Source organism: Mirounga leonina, unplaced genomic scaffold (genome assembly GCF_011800145.1).
Source record: "Mirounga leonina isolate KUSES-001 unplaced genomic scaffold, KU_Mleo_1.0 Mir_53, whole genome shotgun sequence".
Lineage (NCBI taxonomy): Eukaryota > Metazoa > Chordata > Mammalia > Carnivora > Phocidae > Mirounga > Mirounga leonina.
The window spans coordinates 73,382,993-73,406,760 of record NW_023270807.1 but is presented as its reverse complement, the minus strand read 5'-3'; the positions used below and the strand labels follow the sequence as shown (position 1 = coordinate 73,406,760).

Below are 23,768 nucleotides of genomic sequence, written 5' to 3'. Positions count from 1 at the left end.
TTCTGCATTATTATATTTTTAAATTTTCTTTTAATTTCAGTCCAGTTAACATACAGTGTCATATTAGTTTCAGGTGTATAATACGGTGTTGCATATATATCTATATGTATATTTTATATACTTAGGTATGTATATAGATGTATAGATTTGTGCTAGGGATTATAACCTACTTAGAATTTATATTGCATTTCAGGTAAAATACAGGAACCTTTTAACAGTATTGGTCTTTTAACCTCCCTATCCTTTGGAAAAGAAAAAATTCAGATAGAGAGACAAACAGAGATAATTAGACATACATAGATAGACAAACCTTATATTTATCTCCGTAATTTGCCATTTCCAGTGCCCTTAATTCCTTCCTCTAGATCTGAGTTTCCATCCACAGTCATTCCCTTCAGCTAAGTATATTCTTCTAGTATTTCTTTTACTGCAAGTCTGCTGTAAAAACTCAGTCTTTTGCTTATCCAAAAATACCTATCTCCCTTTCATCTTTGGAGGGAGGTTTCATCAGATATGGAATTTTTAAGTTTCAGATTTTTTTATCAACATTTTGAATATGTAATTCCTGTAAGTCATGGCTTCCATTGTTTCTCTAAGAAGTCAGCCATTATGTTATCATTGTTGCCCTGTATGTAATTTGCTGTTTGTTTTCTGCCTGCTTTCAAAATTTTCTCATGGTCTTTGGCTAGCAGAAGTTTCACTCTGATGTACCTAGTCAGGAGTAGTTCTCTTTGTATTTATCCTGCTTGAGTTAACTGAGTTTTTTAGATTGTACCTTCCTGCTTTTCACAAAATTTGGGAAGTTTTCACCTGTTACTTCTTCTGATTTTCTTTCTGTCTCTTTTCTCCTTCCCTCTTTCTAGAACTACAGTTACATTCTGTTTGACTTCTAAATGTTATTCTACAAGTCTCCAAAGCTCTGCTCGTTTTTATTTAGTCTATTTTTGCTCTGTTCTTCAGATATGATCATTTTATTGATATCTTCAAGTATGCTATTCCTTCTGCCCATTTCTTTGGCAAGTTGCCCTTTAATTATTTGAATGCATTTAAATAGTTGTTTTGAAGACATTGCTAAATCCAGCATCTAGACCTACTCAGAGTCAGTTTCTTTTAACTGTCCTTCCTGAATATGGGTCACGGTTTCCTGTTTCTTTGCATATCTAGTAATTTTTAGCTAAAAACTAGATATTATTGATATGTTTAGCAACCTTGATGTGTTATCCTGAAAATTATTTTGTTGTTGCTTATCAGGCTGCTAACTCTCTTAGATTCAAACCATAAACTCTGTCTCCCCTACGGTGTGCAACAGCTGAGATTTCTGTGCAGTTTCTCACTTCCACCTGTTGTTGTTTTTTAAATCTGGGCTCCTGGGGGTCTTCCCTGTACCTGTGCAATTCAGCATTTGGTCAAGGATTTGGGTAATGTTTGTGGCAAACCATCACCAAGCTCTGTCCTCTGATACACGAAATCATTAAGGCTTTTGCTTTCTGTCTCCTGAGTTAGGCACAGATATAGGAGTACCTGAGTCAGAAAAAGCAGTAAACTCACAAGGTTTTTCTGGTTTCTGCCAACTGTTTTCCTGGTGATCCACTGGTATCTTATTTAGTGGTCCTCCAGGGATTTGGGCAGAGGTTATACTCGGATTTTTGGTACCACCCCTCTATGGCTCATAAGTTTCTAGGACTACCCTCACTCCACCTCCCTCCTCCTCACTAAATTGTCAGCTGCTCTGCCAACTTTAACTGTAAACAAGCCTGCAGTTTTCTGAGATTATGGAAAAAAGGCACTAACTCAAATTCTAACCCATTGCAGTCACTGTCTTTCAGTGGTCAACACTCCTTTAGTTTATGCTTGCCTTTGGTCACTCTCTAGTGCCTTTAAAACACTTGCATTACACACACACACACACACACAGGGGGCAGCCAGATTTTATAATCCTAACTTACTGGAGTATTTGTCAGCCAATATCCTTCATCATTACTGGAAGCCAGAAGTCCATCCATTTTTACAAAAATGTTATAAAGAAATTCTTCATGTTATTAAGCACTTTCTTACATGATCTTAATGGCTGCATACTATTGGGTCTTCTAAATGGACTGTAAGTTTTCAACCTTTCTCTTGTTAGATAGCCAAGTTCTTTTCAGTCTTACATTAGTATAAATAGTACTTGAATGTACAACCCATGTATTTACTTGGGGATATAAATATTTATACTTGGGGATAAAATTATAATTATTTCTTTAGGGTAAATTTCTGGGATTGGAATTTTTAAATTCATGTGTGTGAATATTATTAATACTTTTGATACATTTTGCCAAACTTCCCCACAGAATGCTTGTGCTAGTTGTCAGTGCCACCTATGAAACAAGATTACTTATTTCCCTTCAAGTCACATAAGTTTAAATGTATTATGAGATTTTCTTTTTGCTAAAAGGGTTATAAAGTTATTTCTCATGTATCCTTTTTTGTTTAAACTGCGTCCACATACTGTGCTTACTTTAGCAAAAGTCAAAATTGTAATATGGTTACATAATCAAAAGAGTAGAGTGAGTAGGAGTGAGAAGTAGTTTATTTAATTTAATTATTAGGCTTTTATTTTATTAATAAGAATACGAAGAAAACTTTTAAATTCTACTTTAGAGAACTAATTTTGTTCAGATAATATTTTAGAAGGAGGTATTCCCTCCCTTCTGTTTTTTAAAAAACTGCCTTAGTGAGATATAATTCACATAGCATAAAGTTCACCCACTTAAAGTGTACAATTCAGTGGTCTTGGTATATTCACAGAGTTGTGCAACCATCACAACTGATTTCCCTTCCTTTTGAATAATAAGATGAGGATAGAATCCTGGCAATTTTGTGCATGTAAAACTATGGAAGGCTATTCATGGTGAAAAAAGTTTCCTAGGCGAATGTCAGAATGAAGTTCAGACAGTGGTATCTCTTCCTTGTTTTTGCTTTTGGATAGAGGTGAAAGGCACTAATAAAAATAAAATGACAACAACCACCACAACTTAAAAATAAATACTGTAAACTTTCCATGTTAGATAAAAGCTATAGTATTTCTCTTATGCTAGCAATACTGTAGCCAAAAGAGCTCTGTAAAAGTAATGGTTCTTCACATTTTGAGGTTGGTGAAATGACCAAAGAGTAGGCATTAGATGATTTGAAGAAATTATTAATGTTCTTTGGTACCATATGATATTATGTTCACGTAGGAAAATATCTCTACTTTTTGGAGATGAATGCTGAAATATTTAATAGCTTGATGTCTACGATTTCTTTAAAATAATTCCCCAAAAGAATACTAATAGGCTTACAAATAGATACGTGAAGTAAATATGGCAATATAAATATTATTAGTGGTTAAACCTATGTGGCGGGTATATGAGTAAATCTAGATGCCTATTGAACTTTTGCTTTAGTTTACATGTTTGAATTTTTCTATTAAAAATAAAGTTTTAAAAGATGAGTCTGTGAACATTCTAGACATGAAACAAGAATGTGGTTTTAACAGTGTTTAGTCTGCTACTATGTATGTAAAGAGACTTTCTATGATATTTATTCACATTTGTGGTACACACAAAAAATTATCTTTGGAATGAATCAAGAAACAAATGATGCTAATTATTTGTGAAAAAGAAAGAATAGGACAAGGTGGATAGGACAAGAATTGGAGTAAAACTTTATTTTTTTAATGTTTTTTAATATTTTGAAATGTTTTGTATCTAATAAAAATACATATTGAGGGAGAAAGAATATAGCCTTTAAGAATCAGATCCTTAAAAAGTAGAAAAATAATGTTTTCATTTCAAAAGACTTTCAGGTCGTTTTGATAAAATACTGGGCTTATGGATCTAGTAACTACTGTTGACTTGGACATTTAGAGTTCATTGTTGGGGTATTAAAAAACAGAACTTGTTTTATTTAGTTACAACATATCAATTTTTTTTCTTTTTATCTCTTTATAGCCTGTTTGCACTGAGGAGTTTTATCTTAAAGAAAAAAGTATATTATGAGTCTAATCTTTATATATTATTCTGTTTTAATATATATTGTTTCAAATAAATACTGATTGTTAGTACCTCAGTTTCACTACTAAAAATTCCTTTTGCTCTCCTAGTCTCCTAGATTCTGGAAATTAGCTAATTAACCCCTAACTTACATAAGAGCATGAAAAATAACATGATGTGTTATATGAAGAGTGACCCGTACACTGTAAAAATAATCAGACCTAATATGAAATCCCATCCTGTTTCTGTCACTTAACTGAAAACGTTAGGCAAGTCACTGAACTTTGCTGAGTGTCAGTTTCTTCTGGTAAACAGTAAGATAATACTACCCACCTGGTTATTGTAAAGATTAATTTAATTATATAAACAATATCCTACCTGTCATGCCCTCATTTAAAGGAGGTACCCAATGGATATTTTTTATAAGATTTATTTATTTATGAGAGAGTGTGCATGAGGGGAGGGGCAGAGGGAGAGAATCTCAAGCAGACTCCCCACTGAGCAGAAGCCTGACATGGGGCTTGATCTCACAACCCATGAGACCATGACCTGAGCCAAAACCAAGAGTCAGTCACCCAAGTGACTGAGCCACCCAGGCACCCCTCCATGTGTATTTTTAAAGTACGAAGAACTATTATTTTTGACATTGGTTTCATTGCTTCATTTATTTACAGGTAATTCTAACAATAATGAAATTTAAACCATTTTGGTGTGCCTGGGTGGCTCAGTTGTTAAGCGTCTGTCTTTAGCTCAGGTCATGATCTCAGGGTCCTGGGATCGAGCCCCACATCGGGCTCCCTGCTCGGCGGGAGGCCTGCTTCTCCCTCTCCCACCCCCCCTGCTTGTGTTCCCTCTCTCTCTGTCTCTCTCTCTGTCAAATAAAAAAAAAAAATCTTAAAAAAGAAATTTAAACCATTTTACATGCAAACAAGACATTATATGAAAGTAATTTTAATTAAATTTAAAGTTTAGATTAATTTTTTTTGAGAGAGAGTGTGCACACACGTGCCTTTGCCCAAGTGTACTGGGTGGGGTGGAGGGAGAGGAGAGAGAGAATCTGAAGCAGTCTCCTTGCTCAGAGGGAGACCATCATGGGCTGGATCTCACAACCAAGAGATCATGCATGACCTGAGCCAAAACCAAGAGTCGGTCGCTTAACCAACTGAGCCACCCATGTGCCCCAAAGTTTAGATTAACTTTTAAAAAATTATTTTACATGACTCTTCAAACTTGCCAAGTAAAATAAATTTCTGAGTCATCAAGTCTTTACCCTTTAGAATAAAGCTTTAAACTTTCTTTGGGTTTAACCCATTGACGCACAGTTGATTGGATCAGCGGCTATGGAAATCACGATGTCCTTTATAAGCATTACATATTATCTATAATAAAGTCGTTGGCATAATGAGCAAGTCTGGCCCAAGAAAGATTTCTGTTGGTAGGCTTTTAAAAATCATTCTAGAATGAATGTTGTGGCAAAAGTCCTCTTTTGGCAGGAGATAATTTGAGAGAATAATCTTTCCTAACTTCCTAAGTATATGAATATTCATAAGTAGATGGATTTTTTTTTAAATAATGATTCATTAAAGACTCATAATTAATTATTTAGCTACCTTGCCAAAAGGATATACTGCACTTGTCCAAAACGGATTAAAATTTTGTACCTTTGGACAGGAAAAAAAAAAAATCACTGGACAGGATTTTTGTACTCTTCCTAATTAATGCATATAAAATGTCATTGGTCTGTGTAGCTGTCTCTTACCACTAGAAATACTTTTTAAATTACCTTTTTCTAGAATACTTGTAAGACATGTAAGAGGTTTCTTGAAGTGCTACATATTTGATAGTTGAACAGCAATTAAATTGCTGTAAAAAAGTTGGCTGTTAACAGTAGCAATTTGTTACATTTTTAACTCTTGGGAATGCCTTACGTTGTTTCATTATTACTTGTGTTATAATTTCTATCTCCAAGTGAACATTTGGTGAATTTATTTTTATTGAGTAGACATCTCTAAAATTGAAGAGAAAAACCCAAAACCATATTTCTTTTGGTTAGCTAAATGTCAGTTGCTTAATGCAAAAGATAAAAATACTTTCTTGGGCTAAACTCTTTATAGTTTCAAAGCACTTTCATGTGTATTATCCCATTTGATCCTGCGACAATCCTACGAGGTGGGTTGTACAGGTATTACCTTCTTTTAAAGGTCAGGAGATTGCTGCCTTAGAGAGTTTAAGAGACTTGCCCAAGGTCACACCTTAAAAATCTCTAAATATATAAATAATACTCAAAAATGATCTGGCCCATTCTCTCATTTACTTGTAGCTTCTCTGTTGTCTAAATTTTTCAAAATGTTCTCCATTGTTGACTAAATTAAACCTTTTTTTTTTTCAGTTGGGAAATATTAATGAAACTACTAAGTCTCTAGTTTTGCAGTAAGATGAAAAAGAGAGAGAGAGAGAGAAATGCTAATGGAGTGCCTGGCTGGCTCAGTAGATCATGCAACTCTGGATCTCAGGGTTGTGAGTTCAAGCCCCATGTTGGGTGTAGAGGTTACTTGAAAATAAAATCTTTTTTAAAAAAAAGAGAAATGCTAAGAGAACTTAACTTTAGAATACTTAGATATTCATTAGCTGAAATGAGCTAAGCTACTGAATAGGAGAGCCTATATAATTTTTTTAAAAAGTGATAAATGATGTGAGAAACAAAAATATTTATGGTTTAAAAATACACAATACTTAAATACAATAATACTGTGATGCTCACTGTTAAATCAATTTAAAGAAGATATTGCTCAGATTTTCACAATTTTTAAAACATAATCTTGGGTAAGGGGAGAAGAAGACTTTGCTGTATTTGGAAATAGAACACAGAACCCAGGACATATATAGGGAAAATGGAAATGTCTACCAAATAAAAATTAGTATAGGAAAAAAATGACTAAAATTAAAAGACAGCAACTTGGGGAAAAAATTGCAAAACACACGGTAGATAAAAGACAAGTTTTCTTTTTTTTTAATTTAGGTTTTCTTTTTTTTTTTTTTAAGATTTTATTTATTTATTTGACAGAGAGATAGAGAGCACAAGTAGGCAGAGCAGGCAGAGGGAGAGAGAGAAGCAGGCTCCCCACTGAGCAGGGATCCTGACATGGGCCTCGATCCCAGGACTCTGGGATCATGACCTGAGCCGATGGCAGCCGCTTAACCGACTGAGCACTCAGGCGCCCCAAAAGGCAAGCTTTCTTAATGTAGAAAAACCTCTTTCTTTACATAAAAAACTAATGATTTCTATATGTTGGCTAATTGAACATAATAATAAAAAAATAATAACTCTAAGAGCTTTAATATAACTAAGGTTGGTTAATGTAGCATGATTTCAGTATTTGAAAATTAGAGAGGTCTACCTGTTTGTCATTAGAGGACTGGTTTAATTAAATGTGATTATCCATTTTATGGAAAATTATTATGCAGCTGTTAAAAATTATTATCCTAGAAAGGTTTCTTTGATGAGCTACTAATTGAGGCAAGTACCTTGCAAAGTAAAGTACATAACATAATCCTATTTTATTGAAAAGAACAAATCCTTGATACATGTACACACCCATAGGTTTGTATGCATGTAGATGAGAACATTGGCTAACTAGGATTGGCAGGTGGGAGACATTATAGGTGGGAGACATTTTTCTCACTTCATCTTTCTATTGTTTCACTCATAATGGTATGTATTTTTTAAAATTCATTTTTAAATTTGTATGATTTTTCAATTGTGTATTTTTTTAATTTATAAAAAATAGAGTGGGAGAGACGATAACACCCAATACATAAAAAAGACAAGTTCATAAACATATACTTTGCAGAAAAAGATATGCACTGGCCATTGAACATCAGAAGCTCAAAAAGAAAAATGCAAATTAAAATAGCATTGAGATGTTATTTTTTACCTAGCACATTTGATCAAGTTTTTAAAAATTTTTTCTTTATATGTTACATATTATTTTTTATTGAGGTATAATGAACATACAATGTTAGATTAGTTTTAGGTATACAATATAATGATTCAAAAATTCTATACATTTCTCAGTGCTCATCCTTATCAGTGTAATCATCATCTGTCACCAGTGTTTTTACAGTCTTATTGACTATATTCCCTGTGCTGCACTTTTCATCTCCATGACTTATTTATTTTGTAAGTGGGAGTTTGTATCTCTTAATCCCCTTTATCTATTTCACTCATCCTCCCACCCCAAGTTTTAAAATTTGATAAATGCCCTGAGTTAGCAGCTAGAATATTCCCATATATGTATTGGGGCAAACCCTGTAGAAGGTAATTGGGAGATGTTTATTAAATTTGAATACATACTTTATCACCTGGAAATTCCACTTGTAGGATCTTATTCTGGAGACCTGCTCATGAATGTGCACCATTGTTAACTTGAGACCAAAAAAGTGGTTAAGGTACTGTACACCCACACACTGGGATACTGGGCCACTATAATGAGGCAGAACAACTAAATACTTCACGTTTTCATGAAACACAGGCTATGGTAACATGTACAGTATACTTCTATTTATATTTTTAAAAATTTCATCTAGTGACCATGTGCTAGGAAGTTTTGGGAGAGATTCCAGGAAATTATTAATGAAGTTCATTCAGAAGTAATAGGATCTGGAAGAAAAGGCAGATTCATTTTCATTGCATAATCTTTTGTGTTTTTTCACATTTTTTGCTGTATACATGTTATTTTCATAATTTTTAAATAATTTCAGAAAAGCCGTAGCAAAAGAAAAGTTTCTCACATTGAATAAATTGATCCTTTTTATAAAAAGCTAAAAAAAAGGAAAATTTTTCCTTTAATTGTGAATGGTGGTTGTTAATAGCCAAATCAGAAAAAACAGTACAGCTTTTCTTTGCCATGCCCTCTCCTGCCTCAGTCTTTCTCATCTTCTTAAATGGCACCAGTACCCACCCAGCTGCTAAAACCAAAAAAACTAGAAATCATCCTTGATTCCTGTCTTCCCTCATCCCCAAATCCAATTCTTCTGGCAACGCTTACCTCCAGACAGAGCTTAAATCCCTCCACATCTGTCCATCTATTAGCACCTATTCCACCACCATCCATTTCTTGCCTGAATACCTGTTTGCTTGCTTGCTTCCGCTCTTGCTCTCATAGTTTATTCTTCTCGTGGTGTCCAGAGTGAACTCTAAAAATGTGAATCAGATACCATCACCTCCCACGTAAAACCCTAGAGGGACTTCCCATTGCCCTTAAAATAAATCCAGATGCTTGCCCTGGCCTTACAGATGCCTTATCGTCTTACTAGTTAGTGTCCCTGTCACTAGAGTCCCCTCACTGATTGTCCCTCTGCCATACAGTCAGCCCCTTGTTTGCATACTTGGCAGAGTCCTGCCTACCTTCAGTCACTTTCAGGAGCCACTCCCAGGTCCTTACTGATAGGTTCACTTTCATCTTGTTGGTCTGAGCTTAAAAATCTCCCCTTGGTCTTTCCAATGAGCCCGTCTAAAGCAGCTCTGTGTCACTCTGTCACATCATACTGTTTTATTTTCTTCTTAGCGCTTCACATTACAGGATAATCGTGCCATTTTTCACACTGGCATTCTACTATTAACTGAAGTAGGTAATCTTAAATTCCAAGAATGTACATTTTCCCCATGGGATACAAGAGAACATTTTCATTTTGAATAGAGAGGTGGGCATAGCCCATAAATATTGTTATTGTTCTTAAATTGGCATTCATGGAACAAGAAGGCACTCATCAAAGCTGTAAGATTTATTTTATACCAAGAGTGGTCTCAATCCATAAAAACCTGGACCTTCTAGTTCATTGCTTTATTTCACAACAATTCATTTCAGACCAGATCTACCTGGAAGTCTGGTTTTACTTAGTCCTAGACTAATTCGTCCTAAGTGAAGCTTCTCCCCTTCCATTCCAGATTGCATTATCTCACAGAGATTCTTTTAATGACATCACCAAACATCCTCAGTGAGTTAAGAACTAGTGTTTGGGGCCCAATTACTACACAAAATTTTCTGGGCCAACACTGTACCCACTGCAATGTAAAGCCCAGGGTCCATTAGCCAGAAGGTAAAGAAAGGGTTTTTTTTCTCTTTTTTCTTATAGGTAAAATGGATGATTATCATTTCCAATTTCAAAGTACTATTTTGATGTTTTAATTTTTGCATTTTACCTAGCTAACACACATTAAATAAAGATTTTTAAAAGCCATGATTGTATCTGCCAACACTCATATATTTTGAATATTTCTTCTGGATAACAGGTAGTTTTACTGTTGAAATTCCTCCAACCATTTATTTAATATTTTGAAACATTTTTAAATTTTAATATCAGCATTAGGAGGCTACCACAAAGTTCAGATTATGTAAACTATCCGTTTTGATTATTCTCACTTTGTAAAGTTAGTTTAGTTACTTTTTTTAATTTTATTTTATTATGTTATGTTAGTCACCATACAATACATCATTAGTTTTTGATGTGGTGATCCATGATCCGTTGTTTTTGTATAACACCCAGTGCTCCATGCAGTATGTGCCCACCTTAATACCCATCACCGGGCTAACCCATTCCCCCACCCCCTCCCCTCTAAAACCCTGTTTGTTTCTCAGTTTAGTTACATTTTTCAGTATCTTTTTCCTATAATATAAAGAATCTTAATTGCTGAAGACATATAAACATGTTAGTTAAAGTTAAGCATAAATTAAAAGTGAATACATACAAAATATTTTAACTATGAGTAATAAACCTTGCTTAGAGTAATAACTGAATTTTATAGAAAACATTTGGATTACAGTAATGTTAGAAATGGATTTGTTGCTGAGATCTATAAATGCAACAAACATCAAATTATGATATTTGTGTGACTATCTATGTGGGTGGGGGAGGCAGTAAAGAAATTGAATTGTATCTCTGCCTTTAGTTCTTACTCTCCAGTTAGGGAGATAAGCTAAAGCATGTAAAAAGTTAAATAACAGAGAAGATGTCACAAGGCAGCAGACAGCTAATTATACACAGATGATCCTTTAGCACTGACTATATTTATATAAGGATGTCACTGACAGCCAAACAGAACAGACACTGATTTCAACTGCGGTGGTTCTGTTGAGAAAGATACCTGTCTTTACTGTTTGGTCTCCCTCAACCAAGTACTCTTCCTCTTTATTCTCACTGGCCTCTTCATTCTCTTGTCATGATTTTTTCTTATCTTTATGTTCTTAAGACTTTAGTTGCCAAACTGTTTCATAACACCTATTCCAGAGCCTCTAAACCATAAGTTGTAGGCAGAAGGCAGGAAAATGAGAATGAAGTAGTTTGATAGCTTTATTCTCCAGCATCTGTTTAGAGTAATCCCTGAATGTGTTTGTTCTTACCACAAGCTATGCACATATTTTTGTTTGTGCCATACTTCTTACGTAAAATTCAAAACCAAGAAAAGCTACCATTTTAAATTGTAAGGTGGTTTAATTAACCACAGAGTTTCTTTTGGTTGGCTAGAGTTGCATTACATGTTAAAAGGACTATCTGAATTTACATAATGCAGCTTAAAAGAACACACTAATTATTGGCCCTGATCACTTGGGCATTATCTGTTTTCTTCAACTTTCTCACTATCAATTCATCCTTGGGAATTTGAATAGCATTTGTAGCATTTAGCTACATTTTCCCACTACAGGTTCCTTAATTTAGCATTTATTTTACTTATCTTGACCTAAAAAGAATCTATTGCCCACTCTGAAGTATAGTGATAACTAATTTATTAAGTATACATCAGGGAACAAATCTTTCCTAGTTACTCCCAACTAGTTTAATATCTGGAAAAGACCTACAGTGAGGATCTGTTGAACTTGGTAATGAAATATCAATGTATTTCATATACCAGTCAGATGAAGCTCACTTCCTTTCATAAAAGTTTAATTAGACCCACTTGATTTCTTTGCCAAAGACCTCTTTGAAGAATGCCCAAAGGAAAAACAGAAATGGTTCACCAAAAATTGTTTTGCTTCTACTCAGGTGCATGAACAAAAATTTAATTGAGTTGCAATTGATATCCCAACCCTCCAAAATTTCAGAGCAAGCCACCTTGGCCAGTAAGATGCTGCAAGGATAGGTAAAGCCAGACCCTCCACACATGCTCACTGAGAAATCTCATTAATTATTTCAACTCCAAAGTCAGGTGGTTCTTTAGTAAACTGAGGATTATTATTTCAGTGTTCCTTTTCTAAGCCTGTATTCCAGATGAAATCATTATCACTCCCAAAACTCTTCTTATATATATGCTATGCTTTCAGAGAAAAGTTACCTGAAATTTGATAATAAGGCAAAAAGGTGGGTATGCTATCATGTCATGTTAGGGTAAAAGATTATCCAGGGAATTGTATTTAATTCAAATCAGTATATGTTGATTGAAGGTCTAGAGCTAATGAGGTAACATGTCAAGTTGTAGAATTTTGATGAAATATAGATTTTGTAGAGGTGCAAATAATTTGGTGGAAAAGATAATCCAAGAGTAACAATTTGTGACTCTCTTGGACATGACTTAGTGTTGTCGCTAGGCTAGAGGGATATTCCTAGCATTTCCTAAAAACAACCAATTTCTCTGTTTTATTATCTTACTGGTTCCTTTATTAATTGAGTTCAATAAAGTATTGACATCTAAAAAAGAAGAAACCTTAGAGTGTTTCCTATAGTGTTTGATGTTGGCATTGCACAGTATCTGGCACGTGGAATGCAGTAAGTAAATTATGGTTGACTGACTGGCTCCATCTGACTTGACTTTGGCAAGATGTACCCCCAAAGTACTTATGTTTTAACCTGTTGGACAAAATCATTTACTATTATCCTCTTATACCTCAGAATAGAAACTAACATTAGTTTTGGCATAATTGATAGTGAACTGTAACTCTTCCACACCTTCAGCCATGTCTGGGTCTTAAGATCAAGGGTGCCAGGATGACATGAACAGACATTTTTCCAAAGAAGACATCCAAATGGCCAAAGACACATGAAAAAGTGTTCAACATCGCTCGGCATCAGGGAAATCCAAATCAAAACCTCAATGAGATACCACCTCACACCAGTCAGAATGGCTAAAATTAAGTCAGGAAACGACAGATGTTGGCGAGGATGCAGAGAAAGGGGAACCTTCCTACACCCTTGGTGGGAATGCAACTGGTGCAGCCACTCTGGAAAACAGTATGGAGGTTCCTCAAAAAGTTGAAAATAGAGCTACCCTATGACTCAGCAATTGCACTACTGGGTATTTAGCCCAAAGATACAAATGTAGTGGTCTGAAGGGGCACCTGCACCCCAGTGTTTATAGCAGCAATGTCCACAATAGCCAAACTATGGAAAGAGCCAAGATGTCCATCAACAGATGAATGGATAAAGAAGATGTGATATATATATATATATATATATATATATATATATATACACAATGGAATATTATGCAGCCATCAAAAAAACCCAAAATCTTATTTTCCTCATTGTGTAAACATTGATAGGTATGTGACAAATGGGAAAAAAAAAAATCCAAGTAATAAAGTGGCATATTGGTGTTCAGCAATATAAAAAAAAAAAAAAAAACAACGAAATCTTGCCATTTGCAATGACGTGGATGGAACTAGAGGGTATTATGCTAAGCAAAATAAGTCAATCAGAAAAAGACATGTATCATATGATCTCACTGATATGAGGAATTCTTAATCTCAGGAAACAAACTGAGGATTGCTGGAATGGTGGGGGGTGGGAGGGATGGGGTGGCTGGGTGATAGACACTGGGGAGGGTGTGTGCTGCGGTGAGCGCAGTGAATTGTGTAAGACTGATGAATCACAGACCTGTACCTCTGAAACAAATAATACATTATATGTTAAAAAAAAAAAAAAGAGAGAGAGAGAGAAGATAGTAGGAAGGGAAAAATGAAGGGGGGGTAGTCAGAGGGGGAGATGAACCATGAGAGACAATGGACTCTGAGAAACAAACTGAAGTTTCTAGAGGGGAGGCGGTGGGGGAATGGGTTAGCCTGGTGATGGGTATTAAAGAGGGCACGTATTGAATGGAGCACTGGGTGTTATATGCAAACAATGAATCATGGAACACTACAGCAAAAACTAATGATGTAATGTATGGTGATTAACATAATAAAATAAAATTTAAAAAAAAAGAAAGACAGACATGGGGGGATGGGGAGATCAATGGTGCCAGACTTTTAGCTTTCATGGACCACATAAAATTGCCATAATTATTGAGAGGCTGGCTTTAGATTGCCAGTGTTTTCATCAAGAAAAGCATACCAAAACAGAACAAAACCCTACCTATTATCATAATCATTTTATTTAACAAGGAAAAGCTTAACGTCACAAACTAGGAAAGACATAAATTGGAATAAAAGACAATCATTTAAATTGAATAAAATCTAGCCTTCATAATTATTTACCACCCTGTCCTTCTTTTCCTCACTTCACCATATCTCAACTCTCAGAAATCACAACTTCAGAATACTTCAAGTTTGTGATAGAAAGCTAGTTAGCCTAGAAAAGAAGTTTTTCTTAAATTGGCTATAAAGGGACTTGCGTGTGGTAATGCTAAATACAGGATTCTATCATTTAGATATAAGTTAGGGGTAGGAGCCAATAACAGACGTTTCATTATTTTTTAAATTTTATTAAATGAAGCATGTATTAAACACCTTTGTTTCTTCGTACTGGCTTAGACTTTGGGACTAGACTTTGGGTGTATAAAGCAGAGTCGTTGTCCCTGAGGATCTAGAAGGGAGCAATCCTGGCCATTCTGGTTACAGAAAGAGCTGAAGAGCAGAATTTGAAGGATTAAAAACCTGGAATCTGTACTGATTTCATTTATCTTGATTCATAGATGACCCATGGACCCATAGAATGAAAGGCAAAGAGATAAATAAACAGCCAAATTTCACTGCAATCTTGGATCTTAAGTAACATCTTAGAAAGATATGTGTTAAAGTAATGAAACAATGTTTCTAAATGTCTGACAAAATAATATTAGTGAGTTACCATTTCTGAAGGTGAAATGTAGTATGCTCCTATTCCATCCTGAGGTTTATTAGGAAAGTGTCTGGATATAAATGCTTGTTTGTAGCTCCTCTTTCCCCGGTTTTAAAGGACTTGATGCCATGATTTACAGCAGATGAATTTGAGCTATCCCAAGAATTCTAGAGGCTACCAAATGTGGCAAGATGTAATAGGCCCACACGGTTAAGAAATAACTCTGTAAAAAATAGACATTTATGCCTCCAATACATATTCCCAAATCCATCCTCATTATCAGTTTAGATAAATTAACATCTTCCAGCTAAAATCTATGTAGACATTTTTACATGAAAAATAGTTAGTTTTAAAAAAGAACTAGACCTACCACCAAATTGTTTGCAGTGACAAAAAATAAAATAAAAAATAAATTGGCTTCAATGTCTATCAATAAGTATACATTAAAATAAATTAGAATACAGTTGACCCTTGAACAACATGGGTTTGAACTGCGTGGGTCTATGTATATGTGGATCTTTTTCCAGTAAATACAGGACAGTACTGTAAATGTATTTTCTCCTCCTAATGATTTTCTTAACATTTTCTTTTCTCTAGCTTACTTTACCATAAGAATACGATATATAATACATGTAACACGCAAAATATGTGTTAATAAACTGTTTATGTTATTGATAAGGCTTCCAGTCAATAGTAGGCTATTATTAGTAAGTTTTGCAGGAGTCAAAAGTTATACGTGGATTTTCAACTGCAAAGGAAGTCAGTGTCCCCGACCCCTGTATTATTTGAAGGTCAACTGTATATCCATTCAATCAGGTACTGTTCACTCAATAGCAGTGATGTACATTGATCAGTATGGGAAATATCCATGAAAAATGTGATGTATGTTTAAAAGAACATGTAGAATATAATTCTTTCTTTTTAAGTACAATAAAGTAAATGTGCATGCATGCCCACACATTTTAAATGTGTTATAATGCTTTCTATTCAGTACTACTAGCCTTTTTGGAGTGTTCCCCAAACCTAATGATAGGGTATCCCAGTTTGCCCAATAACTGGGCAGAAACTACATTCAACTTATTTGCAGTCTGTTGATTGTGGTTAGCAAGGAGATCTTACCCAAAGGACAGCTGGAAAACAGAATTTTAGCATCTTTGTACCTGTGGAGCAGATTATTTATGGAATTAAAGAGGGCTTCTCACCATTTATATTTTTGCAAACTCCAACTTCTCCTCTAATACTAGATTGTCAAGTACAAGGACAGCAGTATTGTCAGAATAAACTAAAATAATAAGTATTTAGTTTCAATTCTGTTTAAAATAACTACCCATGGGCGCCTGGGTGGCTCAGTTGGTTAAGCAACTGCCTTCAGCTCAGGTCATGATCCTGGAGTTCCAGGATCGAGTCCCGCATCGGACTCCCTGCTCAGCGGGGAGTCTGCTTCTCCCTCTGATCCTCCCCCTCTCATGCTCTCTGTCTCCCATTCTCTCTCTCAGATAAATAAATAAAAAAAAAACTTTAAAATAACTACCCATAAGCAAGCTAGCTAATTTTAAAACATTATTTTGGCCTTTGGTTAAAAAAATTAAGTGTGGAGATTCTTTAGAGATCTAACCCACATGCTGCTGTTCAGGAGCAGTAAACCATGAATTGTGAATTAATTCAATCATACGGCTGCCCTTTATTAGCCACCATTTCCCTGTGGATAGCTCTTGGGGAAGTAGTCCTCCCCAGTGGAATTTTCTGTGGTCGAGCTATAATAGAATCTTGACTAGTCCTAAAATTCCATTCCCTGGAATTATTAGTCCAACTCTCAGTGAAGTCTTAGACTACAAACTTGGAAGATCAGCACTGTGTGAATCTGTTCAGGAAGGAGGCATTTGTAATAAGTGAAGCTGAAATGGCTTAATCTCAAAATCAATTAGCTTTGGGAATACAGTTAAATGAAACAATCGTTCATGAACTTTCTAATTATTCTTTCCTAATTTGTGCTAAAATCCAAAAGGAATAATATTGGATTATCTGCTCTTTTGAATTAAATATCCCTGTGTGCCCCTCTATTTGCATATGTAAGTAAGGCTTTCCCATAATAGAAAGAATGTGGGGAATTTTTTTCTTCCACAACTTGTTAACTCCATAGCCACAAGGAGTAACCTGTGTCCTGGACTTTTAGCTTGAAGGGCATTTGTTTACTGATCAGCTAATCAGAAATTATTCAGACAAGAATCCTCAAGAAAATTGTTTATTGGGCCATTTCCCATTTGGCATAAAATAGCAAGCAGCAAGGAAGAATAAATTGAAAGTCATAGCTAATCAAGACTGTATAACTATTTAGTGCTTTGTTTATATATTCATCTGGCAATTTTTTAGAATTGTTTCAGTTCTGTAAATTCTTTACTTGTTGAGTTTGATTATACTAAGCAGCCAAATGTATTTTTTGATGATCTAAATTGTGTCTGGGCAGTGACTATAACCTACCACTTTGGGTACCTCAATTTAAGATTATTTTGAAGGGATATACCATCAATCCAGAACAACCCTCCAGCTACTTGATTCATTACAAGCTCTAGGAGGAGTTAGCAGCTCTCCCATGGGATTCAAACGTGAATAGAATAGCAATACTAGTAAGGTAGTTCCTTTCTCTGGTGTTATTAACCATTCCTAGGAAAAGAAAACAAGCATAATGCCCACTGCTTATCAGAGCTATGAGGTCAGTAAATAATTATACCTTCTTGTTTTTAAGTGCAGTAGGATGTGGAAGTATATTACCACTGCTAATAAACTACATTCAACTTATACTCTCTAAAGCAACAGAATAGTATTTCACATTTTCAAAAGAATCATAGTGACTCATTTTTTTTTTAAAGACACGTTTCTAGTTGCATTTGACAAAATCAGTTATTTCTTGTTGTGATGTTTTATCTTCAAAGAATTATTACCTTTGTAGACTACTGAAAATTTAAATTAAAAATTGAAAAATATGTATTAAATAGTACTCCAATTTAAAATGGAAGAACTGGGGACTGGAGGAAACAGACATAAGTGAAATTAGACTGATACAGAAGTTTGAAGTTCGACTCCAGGATTCTTTGAACCACTCGGCAGTTTCCCAAATCATGTTAATTGCCTTTTTGTGTATACATTTCCATATGCTGACTCATCGCTTTGGCTTAAGCTGCAATCATTGTAACAAGATTGGGAATATTTAAATATTCTTCCCTTTTATGCCTGCCTGATGGAACTAATAGTTTCTGAACACAAACTTATTTTATTTTTGAAATATTTTTCTAAAATATTATTAGTGTTTGTAAAATAGATAAAGATAAAATAAAGAACACCATGACTGCCTTTAAAATATTGTGATAAGGGAACTAAAGTTGAAGACATTTTAAATCCCCTACTTTCTCAGATGAGATTGATCTCAACCCAGAGGTCTAGAAAGCTTTAGCATTTGGTATCATGGGATGCCCAGGGCCCCAGACCAAACGAGCAAAGCTCGCTCTGCACTCACTTTCCTGTCATAAACCCATCATTTTGATGTCAAATGCCCAATGTCTATATATATCACTTTAGAAATTAGAGCCATACAAGTATATAGGTTCCTCAATAGACTTTTAGAAGTTAGAGACAAAAGACCTTAGAAATCATTCTGTGAGTGTCCAAAACTGGTTCTGATTCAGTACACATGTGCTGTGCAAACAGGCAGCCATTTCCCCTATTACACACGTATTTTAGCTGTGATGGCCTATGGTGTGTGCCCCATACTCTCCCCGAGACCAATCTCCAGTCATTGCAGCTTTGCCTAAGAAAAGGCAAATGACCTTATTAAATATCTAGATATAATGATGCCCTCTCTGACTTCTTGAAACCCTGCTTTCATTTATATTTAAGAGCTAGCACAACTATCTATCTTACAATTTTACTGAAATACATTAATTCTGTAGGTTGAAAGAATGGTAACCAAAGCCATTCTCTCATATAAATATACCTGTATTCTAAACCCAGCTTTCTTTCTGTTAGCCTGACATATCCTTTGCTAGTGCTTTTACTGTGCTTGCTCCCTATATAATTAAACAGTGATAAAAAAGTGTGCTGTTTTCCTTCAGATCTGAATGTGTGCCGAGGAGGAAGAGGGAATATATATATAACCCTTTTTCAATCTTAATTTTTTTTAATCTATTGAACTTTTTTCAGTATATCACTGGTTTTCTCTTAATTAACCACATTAATAGCAGGGAACAAATGCATGAATACAAAAGTAATTTGCATTTTATTTTTGTACATATATATTACTTGAGTTTCTCATCTGAGTGTGCCAACGCACCCTCATACCCTGAACTGAAAAGAACCAGTCTTTGAAGATTTGGAAACTAGGCTGGGTTCCTAGTATACTATCCTCTTCTTTCTCCATGACAAAGTCCTCATTCCCTCTTAACTCTGATATTGTGGCTTTGATTTTAATAGTTTCTCTAGAACATAGAAATTTTTAGTTTTGCTTAATTTGGTTTATTGACTTTGGTCAGTGATAAAATGTTTGGAATAAAAAAAATGTCATGACAACAAATTAATGACCAATTACTGTGTGTACTTGCCATATGTTAATAAAATTTGAAAGTAGTTGTTCATCCTATTTGGATGGTTGGCTATTCCTTTCATCTAAGCCAACCATGAAAAGAAAAACTGATTTACATTCCCAGAACTGAATAAATATAAGGCATTTTTTAAAATAAATGAATATGTGATTTTTAGATCTCTTTTATTTCTGTTTACATTTTTATTATGTTTACTATAAATCTATGTTTGAAGATAAAATCTAGGTTTTGCTCTAAAAAGACATGGAATAAGAGTGAGGCCAGCCTAGAATTTAGATACCAGTTGTCCTTATTGTTTTCCTTTCCTTAAACATTCCTGAGCAGAAGTTAAGACAGCTGGAAGGGTTTACCCAGAGTTGTGAATGATCTAAAGCAAAAAAACAGGGAAGGAAATCTAGGGGACACCAAGAGCAGTATTCAAATGGAGCCAACTTGGAAATGGAAGAAAGTGAGAAATCCACAAGCCGCCAAGACCTGGCCCCAATTGAACCTCATAGCCTTCTCTTGGGCCACCTTCCCTTCCCTCCATTCAACAGCATCAGGAGCTTCTTTTAGTTCTGGCTAGCCCTTCTGTGTGCTCTCAGTGTCCAGATGCTCCCTCTCACCATTCTTTCCTCACTAATTCATATTCATTTTTCAGCAATCAACTCAGGAGTCTCCTCCTTGAAGAAGCCTTCTGTGCCCCCACCATAAAGGATTGCATGCCCTGGGCTAGGTGCTCAGAGAATTTTTCACACACTTATCCTGGCACTTACCATATTTAATTGGAATTATCTATGCTTAGGTCATTCTCTCACATTCCACTATAAGGTCTTTAAGAGAAAGGTGATTTATTCATTATAATCATCTTTGTAACCCAATGCCATGCAGAGTCCCTGGCAAGTGGTAGGCATGCAATAAATGTGCATCTAAACTAAAACCAAAATATGGGTTTTCAGCTTTCTGCAAGGCAATTTACTGGTCAAATCCCTGACTTTATTCTTTATTTCAATTATCACATTAAGTCTTGACATTTTAAGTGGCTCTCCAAAAATAAACTGTACCCAAGAGAGTATGACCATGTCTCAAAAGCCACTTTGTGTGTGTGTGTGTGTGTGTGTGGATGTGTAGGACTCAAAACCATTTCTCCAAGATGAGGCATGAGGCAGTAATTTTTGAAGCTCATGCCTTTTGACCCCTTTCAGATTTGAATTACATTAATTGTGTTGAAATTCTTGAACATAGATTAAATGTGTCAGGGAATAAGTGAGTGCCCTGGGAAATATACTTAGAAATAGGGAAAATAGTGTGGGGGAAAACAAAACAAAGTCTAGTAAGTGGAGGGAGGGTTTGGGGAGAGGTGGAGTGTATATATAATCAATGAATCTTTGAAATTTATCTTATATCAAAGAAAACTTTTAAATATAATGTGAATATCTATAATAGTCCATGGACTCTGAGGCTGAAATTAATTAAAATGTTGGAGGGCTTTATGTGGGATTTGGGGTATGTTGGGGGGGTGTTTTGTATTCTATTTGGAATGGGTGTGCATCTCTATATGACACCTGTACCTTCCAAAATATTTGTCTGTTAATCAACAGCAAGCACATAGCAACTTTTTTTCTGACTTAAGTCAACACTGATTTTCAATTTGTAGATAAGAGTCAAAGCCTGAAACCAGCAGCCAAAGATATCCAGATAATTAGCTGAGGTGCTATTATTCAAAAGCTGTCTCTTTCACTTCTACTATTTAGAGCTGCAAGAATTGGAATTAGTCTGACCCATAACTGTTCAATCTCTTCTCTTCTTTAGTGGGATTGGAAGGAACTGGCCCTGGGCCTCAGGAGGCAGCAGTATTTTGGCAGAATTTGGAACTCTGCATTTGGAGTTTCTACACCTGAGCCACTTATCAGGAAACCCCATTTTTGCTGAAAAGGTGAGATTCTCCAATACACCTTGCATTGCAGGGCTGTACTTGTGAGAAACAGTATCCTCTCCTTGAAGATTTAGTAAAATTAGACGTGGAAAAGAACAACGAAGTTTAATACAGTTCCTTATGAAGTTTTATTACGTGCAGCATTTCATTTTACCAAACTGTAAACCCACAGTCTTTCCATGGCATCATCTAACTCTGTGTGAGACAGCATGGTGTACACGTCAGATTCTCTACACCTCAAGCAAGTCACTTTACCTCTCTGAATTTTTTTCCTTATCTAAAAATAGATAATGTCTGGACTATATGAAGCAAGTATGGGAAAGACCTTTTAAACTCAAAGTATAATACAACTTCGAGTATAATACAAATTGAATCTGTTTCTAATTTTCAAGAAACAAACCCATAGATATTTGAGTAAATTTATATTCACCCCACCACTCTGCCCTTAGCTTTCACCCCATTTGTAACTCCCCTTTATAGCAAAATTTCTTGAGAGAATTGTCTCTGTTACCCTCCCTCTTGTGCCCCCCGCTCTTGAACACTTTCCAGTCGGGCTTTTTTCTCCGCCACACCTGTCTCAGTGACCGGTGAGCTCTGTGTTGCCAGGTCTGGTGATCATTCTCAGCCCTCGTCTTCCTCACCCTCTCAGCAGCTGACACACTTGGTCACTTCCTTCTCCGAGACCCTGCACGGGGCTTCAGGCATATGGTACTACCCTGGTTTGCCTCCTTCCTCAGTAGAGTGCTCCTTCTCAGCCTTCTTTGTTGGATCTTCCCCAATGTCCCAACCTCTAAATATCAGAAAGCCTCAGGACTCAAACCTGGACCTCTTCTTTTTATGTTCACTGTCTACATGATTTCATCCAGTCTCATGGCTCCACATACGGTCTATGTGCTGTTGTTGACTCCAAATTGATCATTCCAGTCCCAACCTGTCCCACACTCTATATCCGACATTTCCACTAAGAGGTCTAAAAGACACCTGCTACTCCAAATGCCTCAGACTCAACCCGCAGACCTGTTTCTACTGGAGTCTTCACTGTCTTGATAAATGCCACCTCAGTTTACCCAGTGGCTCAGACCATGGATCTTGAGGTCATCTGGTTCCTCTCTTTTGGGGAAACCTTAGGTTGAATCCATCAGGAGATGTTTTGGCTCTATCCTATTTCTCTGCTCCCACCCTTTCCTGGGACCCTAACATCTCTCACCTGGACTCTGCAGTACTCACCTGAATACTGCTTCCTCTCTTGTCCCCTCAACCACACGAAACTTCAATGGCTTCCCATGACACTTGGAATAAAATAAGCCTTCATTTTGGCCCGTGAGGCTTGCATGATGTGGGCCCTGACTCTCCCTCTCCTCTCTCTTTGACATTCTCCCCTTTGCTTCCTCACCTCCAGCCTCAGTGGTCTTGCCAAACCCACTCTCTTCTCAGGGTATTTGTGCTTGCACCTCCCTCTGCCCCGGTTGCTCTTCCTCCAACTTTCTGCATGGTTATTCCTTTGCTACTTTAAGTTTTGGCTCAGACCCTCTCCCATCAGGCTCCCCAGACCTCCCTGACTAAGCGTGCAGCCTCACGACCTCACATCACTCTGTCCCATTGTTCTCTATAACTTTTTCATAGCATCTGTCACCACCTGACATATTTATGTGCTTATTATCTGTCTCCTCCCACTAGACTGCAAATTCCAAGAGGGTAATGACTTTGTTTATCCACTGATAGATCCCTGGTTCCTTCTTTGGCATCTGGCAGATGAGTGTGACTGTATTCACTTACTGCGATTATTTTTGTAAGCTGGGGGCGACTCTCTTTGTTCTAATTCTTTTAAATCAGTCTTCTTCCCTAACATGGAAAAATATAATGGAGAAAGAGAGGAATGGCACCAAAATTGTGTTTTAGATTTTCATAGTAACATCTCATTTTCTGTTGTAGGTAATGAATATTCGAACAGTACTGAACAACCTGGAAAAACCACAAGGCCTTTATCCTAACTATCTGAATCCCAGTAGTGGACAGTGGGGTCAATGTAAGTCAAAACATTAGCATTGTTTTAGCTCTTTATGATACCCAGCACTGTTCTAGTAACAGAGAGAAGGAGTACAAAAAAGCACAAATCTTTTTGGGGAATGTTTCAAAAAGGGGAAAGTGGGCATGGTTCCTTTACTAAATAGGCTTCTCGTAAGAGAGACTATAAATGTT

The 23,768-nt window shown here is 35.9% G+C and overlaps 1 protein-coding gene across 2 annotated transcripts in view; it reads left to right on the top strand.

Moving 5' to 3' along the window:
• The window catches only part of MAN1A1 (mannosidase alpha class 1A member 1), a 163,750-nt gene that overhangs the window by 113,366 nt on the left and 26,616 nt on the right, over positions 1-23,768 (top strand). For both annotated transcript variants that reach the window (XM_034990407.1, XM_034990408.1), the window contains 2 exons: positions 21,446-21,569; positions 23,502-23,595. In XM_034990407.1, coding sequence (XP_034846298.1) covers positions 21,446-21,569; positions 23,502-23,595 — 218 coding nt within the window. The remainder of the gene's footprint in view (positions 1-21,445; positions 21,570-23,501; positions 23,596-23,768) is intronic.